The 8797-nt window shown below is 32.7% G+C and overlaps 1 protein-coding gene across 1 annotated transcript in view; it reads right to left on the bottom strand.

Annotated features, from left to right (window-relative positions):
* The window catches only part of LOC18045192, a 5868-nt gene extending 581 nt beyond the window's left edge, over positions 1-5287 (bottom strand). Inside the window, exons 1-5 of the mRNA XM_024186295.1 lie at positions 4841-5287; positions 4170-4347; positions 2945-3055; positions 1963-2723; positions 5-459 (exon numbers count right to left, since the gene is read on the bottom strand). Coding sequence (XP_024042063.1) covers positions 5-459; positions 1963-2723; positions 2945-2954 — 1226 coding nt within the window. The 5' untranslated portion in view covers positions 2955-3055; positions 4170-4347; positions 4841-5287. The remainder of the gene's footprint in view (positions 1-4; positions 460-1962; positions 2724-2944; positions 3056-4169; positions 4348-4840) is intronic.
* Between the last annotated feature and the right edge of the window lie 3510 nt (positions 5288-8797).

Consider the following 8797-nt stretch of genomic DNA (forward strand, 5'->3'; position numbering starts at 1 on the left):
AGAGAAACTTGACTCCCCAAGACCACTGTGAAACTGGCTTGAAACTGATTGACGTGGAGCATCTTCAAGTCTGGACATTCCTGGAGTCTCAATACGTTGAGAATCACCTATCTGAAGAGGCTCCTCTTTGCCGCTTGCCCCAGGAGCAGAAGCATCAAAATCAAACGTGATACTTCCTGTTTCCACCATGCTATTATAGGATGACTTTTCAGCAGTGCTGATTTTTGTTGATTCACTGAGTGCAGAAACCCCATCAGGGCTTGCCAAGGATGCCTCTTCACTTTTATCATGGGCTTTTTCAGAAGCAGAAACAAGAGTAGGGTTTCCTGAGATTCCTTCCCCACAGCCATTCTGTGATTCTTCAGAAGCAGAAACAAAATCAGCACCTGTCAAGATTTCTTCTGCAGTGCCACCATTTGCTTCTTCGGGGTTTGCCAATGCTGCTTTTGCACTAGATCCCTGCATTCAAATATTTACAATATCCATCATTTTCTCTCTTCCTTCCTCTCTCACATATGCACATATCGATACTTTTCATAGTCAAGATCAAAGGCTACTTCTAGCAAAAGGAAGTTGTGAAACTACAAATCATTCGCCCAAAAACTTGCATCAACAAATGTCCCAAAATGTATAGTCACTGTTCTCCAAATATCAATTTCAAACAAGTAATAATAGTTTCTTTGTTATTTTAAAAGTTTCATTATTAAGGTCATCTATTTGCAATTATTAAAACACTTTAATGATTGACCTACTCATGTTAACATCTAATAATTTCTGTACTGACATAGTTCCCTGTGATACTATGGCTATATTCCAGTCATGAGCTAATGATTTTATTTTCACTGAGAATTTGAAATAGCTAGTATAAAAGTCAATAGTCCAATCAAACTTGAAACGGAGAAAGAAGCACGGGAGTCCCTTAAGCATCAATAAGGAAAGATGACATTATTACACGAACTGATCCTAAACAGTGGCGGATCTAAAGCTGGGCTACATGGAGCTGTAGCTCAGTCTTGATCAGGAAAAAGTCATTTATACCCCTATATTTTTATTAATTTTATATAATAATAGAGTTTTTATTTTGTTTTCATTTATGTCCCTAGCTCAATTACCCTTATATTTTTCATCAATTTTATATCATAGTAGTTTTTTTATTTTATTTTCAAATATGTCCTTAATTAATTATATTTTTTTTCCAATTAAAATTAGGGACTTATTTTATGAAATGATTAAATTATATATTTATTGAATAGATTGAAAACATTAGGGGGCTAAAATGTTGTTATTGCTTCAAAAAAATCTAATTAAAAAATATATGCCAATCTAATATAAAATTGTCACTAGTACTAAAAGCATTTACAAAACAAGATGTAATAGCAATTATCAACATTTTCATAAACTTCTTATGTGAATTTTGAGATTTCATTTAGCAGTTATAATAACTAAGAGGAAAAGTTAGAAAATAAAATTTAAGTATTTTGAGAAGTTTTTAATAAAAGAATTATCGGCATCTGATCCTTCATCAGAGTGCCTACCCAAAAAACAACGACACTCAAAAATATTTTTATTGGATGAGTTTAGTTTATTATTGAAACTTTTGATTAATAATATATTTATAATTTTAAAAGATGAATAAATTCTAGTTGTTTAATTTATTTAAGCTTGATAATTAAGTACTTGACTTCAAACATTAAAGTTTTACTTTCGAATTTTAATTTATTGTTATTACATGTATTGATTTAATTTAGCTTAAAATTCTTAATTGATTTATTAATCCTTATATAATTACATGTTATTATAGGTTGAAATGTCAGATTCCATAATTGAAAAAATAATGTTTTAGCCTGGGATTATATAATTTTTTGAGTCCGCCCCTGATCCTAAAGGAAATCCATTAGTTATTGGAGGTATCCTGCTTAGCAACTCCAAAGCAAGTTTTGACTGGGATATATACATACATACCTGGAAAGACTCTTTTTCAGCGTCAATCTCATTACCAATGGCAGATTTGGAGAGGGAGTTTTTTGTGCCCACATTATGCATTGAAAGCAAATCTCCAAGTAAGAACAGCTTTCTAGACACATCATTTGTGTTCTCCTCCGTTGCATCATCCTTAACATCCCCTGCCGGCCTCAAATCCTTAGAATCACATATATCATCAATATCCTCATCAGAATCACTTTCCTGTGAAGAACCACATCGATTGACGATACGCTCATCAGAATAATTTTCTGCAGAAGATTTCAGTACATCTGGAATAGGGATAACAGAATTCTTGGATTCTTCCAGCAGTTCACTATTTCTGTCTTCCTTAGGAGGCAAGAAGGAGCGGACACTCTTCCCAACATCACTCTCAAACAAGATCCTGTCATGAGAATGTACTCCCTCATCAATGCAAATATCCTTGACATGGTATGTATTCTCTTTGTAACAAACGATTAACTCTGGCAGTTCACATTCTGTAACACTTTTGTCCATATAAAAAACCGGCTCTCGAAATGACTCCATTTCTCCACAAGAATGAGAATTGGGTGATTCCAGGTCTTGGACATTCTTTTCATTATCTTTTGCTAAATCATTTAAACTTGTAGAACGTTCAAGCTTTCTCACTGTACAACCATCTACATCATTTGTGACATGTGGTAAACGATCTGCAACCCCCTCATTGGAATTTGAAGCAGATATAGCTCCAGAATGTTTTGAATCTGGCTTGTGGCTATGGCCTAGAGTTAAATGGGGAAACAATTGTTCACTATCTGAAACTATATTAAAAATATTTAATTGCTGAGAACTGTAAATTCGAAAAAGGAATTGACAGATAAAAGGAAGATCAAATCAATTACGAACTTGCAGGTAAAAAACTCATGAATTTCATCCCTAATTTTCCAATCATAAAATACAGATAAACACATATTCAAAAACAAAAAAGAGACCATGTTATTACCAAATTTCATGATTCACATGGACCGAGAAAGATAGGGAAGGTCTTCACATCTACTACTATGAGTGATGTCTTTCAGAACACAGAATTTAGAAAAGTGCAAGCCAACCCTGACTACAAAAACACAATACAATCAAATTAATAAGCAACTTCAACTTCAAATCTTTTGGGCAAAAAATTCTTAACCAGAAATTGTTAGCATTTACAAAAAGCTGAAGCAGAGGAAGGATCTATCAGATAATAAAAAAATGGTTGCTCAAAAGCTAATTAGCCTCATATCAACCAAGCTTCAAATGTATTAGCAACAATCAAAGCACTGCACAATCCTGAACAAACATACAGCAAATAAAAATACAGGAAGATCAAAAAATGGATTGGGTACAAAATAATAAACAAAACTCAAGGATTAGCATCCGGATAGTAATGCAGAATTCTAAAAGATAAACCGGTGCAAACGCAGAGGTGCAAACGCAGAACATCTGAATTTTACAGTAACAATAATTGCAAAACATTTTGTTAAACAATTAGAAACTAAAAGCATGAGGCATTGCCCCGGGGGGGGGGGGGGGGGGGAACCATAATCAACCAGAAATCACTAGAAATACTCACCTATTTCCAACTGACAGGTCAAAAGTACACAACCATGCACCTCAATCATTGTTTTTCACTTTTTGTCAATTTAAAACATAAAAAGAATAAAAAGGCAACATGATGAGCAGTATTAACTGAGCAGCTTTAACACATAAATTTATCATGAAAAGTTACCCTATCCGCTGAGTTCTCAATCTCAAAGTCAAAAACAAAACTAGAATTAGAAGAAAAGCAGAGCTCAAGTTGTCCTCCTCTACCATGTACATATACAATATTTTATACGAGCTACTGTATGGCTATTAGCTGTAGAAGGCGAATAATTATCCAATTATACACACCAAGAACAGTATTAGATTAATAAACTCAGAAAGGTAGTTCCAAATCCAAGAGCATTAGGCTAAGCAAAAGGAATCTTAAGTCTTGTCCTCAATTAAACAAACAGACAAGAGAAAAGTTTTGAACTTTACTAAAGATTACATAAACTTTCAACAGCTAAATCATAACCCAAATTTTAAAATCTCAATCAACAACCGATATGGCCCTCCGTTGACAAAACCAAACACCATCTGTTTTGTTTGCTAGCTCCAAACGGATCTAACCCATAACAGTTAAAACAAAATTTAAAAAAATTCAGTACCTTATTCGAAAACTCACAAGAGAAAATTCCAGATAAGTTTCATCTTCATCTCATGAAACAAACACCGTAGAAAGCAAAACAAGAGTACTGCTAGAGATCTACAGCAGATCCATTCAAGTACCTTTCAGTTAGCTAAAGAGACTGGCCTCTTGCTCCCCTGGGATTCTACTCACAATCACTGCACAAAGATTAACAAACATAAATAAGCAATAAATATGCATACAAATTAAAAAAAAAAAAAAAATATATATATATATATATATAGGGGAGGAAGGGGAAGAGGAAGAACCTTAGGAGGTGATAAGGAGGTACAAATAACAAGAGAAAAGAAAAGGGTATTGAAATTGAAATCTGAATGCTTATGCTTGAAAAAAGAGGAAGGTGAAAGCGAACATTGAAAGAAAAAGAGTAAATAAATGAAAAAAGTGGGAAAGAAATTAAAAGGAGTGAGTGAGTTGTAATAATCAAAATCCCAGTAAAAAGGTCAACTGCAATTAATATTAGAGAGAGAGCATCAAACGGCTCTTTGCAGTTTATAGTGAAGTGAACCCCCCTACCTCTTTATTTACATTAATTATCAAACCCCACCTCAACAGAACATAAAACATTTCACATTAAACCCTGACCCCAAAAAATTTAAATAAAAAGAAAATAAAAATTCCCCCCCTTACCAGCTTCTCACTTTCCCGCTGAACAAACAGCAGCAACATGAGAAAAAAAAATTTGTATCCCGATCTACCCAATAACCCAAAGGCGTGTTTTTTACCAATATGCTGAAAAGCTTGCTTTCTGTTTTGTTTTGAGTTTTGTTTTTTTTGGGGTTATTTTTAACTTTCTTGATCCTTATTGTCGCACAGAACTGTTTGCTCTCCTGGTTTTGTCTTTGTTTTGTTTTTGTCGTTGAAGGGCTTGAGCCCTTGAAGCTGATGATGACAAACGATGTCGTATTAAAACGAACAAAAGTCAACTGCGTATGTGGGTGAGTTGTGTTGCTTGTCGCCGGAGACTTTGTTAGAGTGGCAATTGGTAATTGATCTAAAATGAGAAATTTTGTATTTGGTTATTTGTTAGTGGCTGCCTGCCTTGCCTGCCTCTGTCAGTACTAATCAGTTCGTTGAGATCTTGAGCTGGCTGCTGGCCCCTCTCTCTCTCTCTCTGTTACTCTCTGTAACCATTTTTATCTTTTTCTTTATATATTTTTTTAATTATTGTCTATTTTACAATTCTTTTGTCTCAGGATCAACAAAATCGTCTCTTTTGATTTCTGTCAGGTTTTTTTTTTTTTTTTATCATCTATTTGTTTAAAAATAAATAAAATAATTCATTGGGACCCATGTGAGCGCTACTGCTTTCAACTTTCGTCCTCCCCACTGACTCTACTGGTTTGAATCAAAATCTCGTTCTATCCTGTGAGCATGAATTTTGCCGCTTGATCTTATTACTCTTGATGAATTGTGGTTAAAAGGCAATGCAAATTAATAAAATTTTATTATGGGACGTAACTGCACACGTATTGAGCTTCTATTATATAGTGTTATGAGCTCCATTGCTCAACTCTCTTTGATGAAAATTGACACGCTCGTAATCGTGCATCTGATCATAATACATATTATAGCATAATAATATTTAGGAGAAATTTATGGTGCAACGGTGGTACCGTGCAACCGTTACATTCAGTTGTTGAATTTTAATAAATCCATCCATGTAAGTGGATCCAAGAATACAATAGTGATATTGTACCGTCGTTGCACCGTAACCGAACCCAATAATTAAGCTACGACGTACAATATCCTTAATTCCTATAGAAACAATAGTTTATCATGATTTACTTTGACTAACAACCCGTATTAATTAGGCTATATTTATGAGAATGAAGGGTGCGATTGCACTATTATACACCGTCCTCTATTGTCATCACGCTAAAGACATTAATTATGATTTGTTCCAACCAGCCGCCCATCCCAAAAGAATATAAATGCGAATGTGAAATTCATTGTATCAATCAGGGTACGTTTAATGTGAAAATCTACTCATTTAATACGATTCGCTTCAAATAACTTCCTACACTACGATGTATTTATGAAAATAAAATATACTATAACAGTTATATCACATATTTTTTTTATAAAAAAAAATTAATTTAACGTCATTCACTTTTATTGGCCGTGTATTTCCCAACTATTATCTTTGAAAGTGAAATATTAAAAGTCAATTAATATCTAAGGGGGGAAAAAAACTATTTTCATAACATAGCTTTTTTATTAATAATCATCATTAGCAAACATTTTTAGACCAAAAATGAACAAAATTCGATTTGTTAGGTGGGATTAATTGACTAATTATGGTTATGGTTTAGATTAATATGTTGTTTGAAGTCAGCGCAAGCATGCAGATTGGAGCTGTTTCTAAAAGGGACTGGGAAAGTGAAAGCATAATCACATGATCTGGATGGTTGATAGGACTACACGCGTACCTTATGCTAACGTATACTGCGGGTCCATCGAGGGATAAGGAATGATGTAAGGTAAACGCAACACGTGTGGATGATAACTGATGAATGAATGAATGATGCGGTACAGTTTGGACTCACGTATGACTTCGATCCGCAAGCAAAATATAGGGCTACGGGCCCACAAAACGAAGCGAATGTATGATATATCATATGACTGATGGGACCAATAATGAAGACACTTTTAAACATTTTCAAATATAAAAAATATAATAAAAACACATTATAATTAATATAAATATCTTTAATGCGTGTTTTTTGAAATATTTTTTTGACTTTTTAATGGCTTTTATTTTCGAAAAGAAAAGAAAATGAATTTCAAGTTTGAATTATAATGAGATGTTTATTTTTTCAACGTGAAGAGAGTTTTTTAAATCACATTAAAATATAAAGTTAAGAACATCATTTCATTCAATATCTTAAAAGTAATATTTTCTCATCAATAATAGTACGGATACAAAGTTTGAATACAAAACCTTATTATTTTATTTAAAATATTGTTTGAAAGTTCTCAACTATACATTTTTTCAAAAATAGTAAAAAAAAAATTGTACCTACTTATAAATAAAATAATTGGGCATGATTTTTTTATAAGAATTATGTTAACATTAAGTAAAAATGGAGTTGGTGCACAATTAATATGTATGTGTATGGTATATATATGTATGTGTACGGGGGAGTAGAAGATAATCGTAGCAAAAATTATTTGATGCATGGCATGGTCTATGCAAGTAGAGTCGGTAAGGTAGGTAGGAAGGCTTCAATCTTTTGATGAGTCTGACTCGAAATAGCTCTTTCGTGTACATGGAAGTTGTTGTTGTGGTAGTAAATTTATGGCCACAATCTTACTTTTGATTTTGTGATTGTTTATTAGTACAATACATACACATATATATATTGGAATGTAACCAAAACGTGCAATAATGATAAACATTCTCAAATGTTAACCCCAAAATATGACATTAATTTTTAAAATATCTGCGGGCAGTTTTAGTTAATTCAAATCTCAAAAATGATGAGGAGATTTAAAATTTTTTTATCTTAAAGTAGTTAAATTTTTCTTATTTCTACAAATGTATAAACGTATAAAGTAATATGAAAAAATCGATCACATGATAATTTTTTTGTTTAATCTTCTTTATATATATATATTTTTAATTCATCTTAATATTTTATCAAGTTTACAAAATTTTTATAGCTATTTTTATTTTTTGCACAAGGATTGTGAAATCGGCTAAAACCCATAAATTCAGAGTAAGTTTTTTGGGCAAATGTAAATTCTTTTTATTGAATGAAAAAAATTAAATAATATAGTAAATCATATGAACAATGATATTTTAATTTATGCGCACATCCATTTATTAAAAAAAAAAAATTGTGGCTCTCCTCCTCCTGCCTCTGACAGTATTAAAAGTAAAAGAATAGTTAAAGTACGTAACCCGTAACCGAACGTTGAGTAGCAGCAGTTCATTTCTGTTGCTTGCCTTGATTAACAATTCGTGATCAATATTTAATTATATTATCATCTTCTTATTATTAAAATCAATTGAAGATGGGTACAGAGTCAGTGATTTTGACCTAAACCCAATTAAAAAAAAAAAAAAAAAAGTTAGAAAGGCCTTGCATGCATGGGGATCCAAAGTGAATTCTCCTGGTTGGACGGTTCGGTAAATTAAATTATACATCACAAAGATCAGTTTCCCTCCCATGTTCCCATTCTTTCATTACACATAAATCTAGGGCAAGCCCGAGTTTCGCCTTCACATGCAATCTACCAAAAACATTATAAAAAAAAATGTTAACGATTGTATTGTATAAAACTTATCCCTTTGGTAACTCATACAAACTGCCCAAGCATATGATTAAGAGGCTAATCCTGTCAATTTCTTTGATTTGGGGGTAAGTAATAATTAATTAATGATGTTTACTTTCTCATCTGCCTTGCCGGAAACAAATGTGCAAATTCAATTAATAGATCATTTGTGTTCAGGTAGTTCATAAGCACGATGCCCACTTGTCATCCAAATCGGGTCAGCCAGGTGTAGGATCCGATCATGTCAAGATAAGTTTCGTATGTGAGTAAACCTTTGACAACTCTTCTTAGTTGGAATAGACTTAT

Source organism: Citrus clementina, unplaced genomic scaffold, assembly GCF_000493195.1.
Source record: "Citrus clementina cultivar Clemenules unplaced genomic scaffold, Citrus_clementina_v1.0 scaffold_4, whole genome shotgun sequence".
Lineage (NCBI taxonomy): Eukaryota > Viridiplantae > Streptophyta > Magnoliopsida > Sapindales > Rutaceae > Citrus > Citrus x clementina.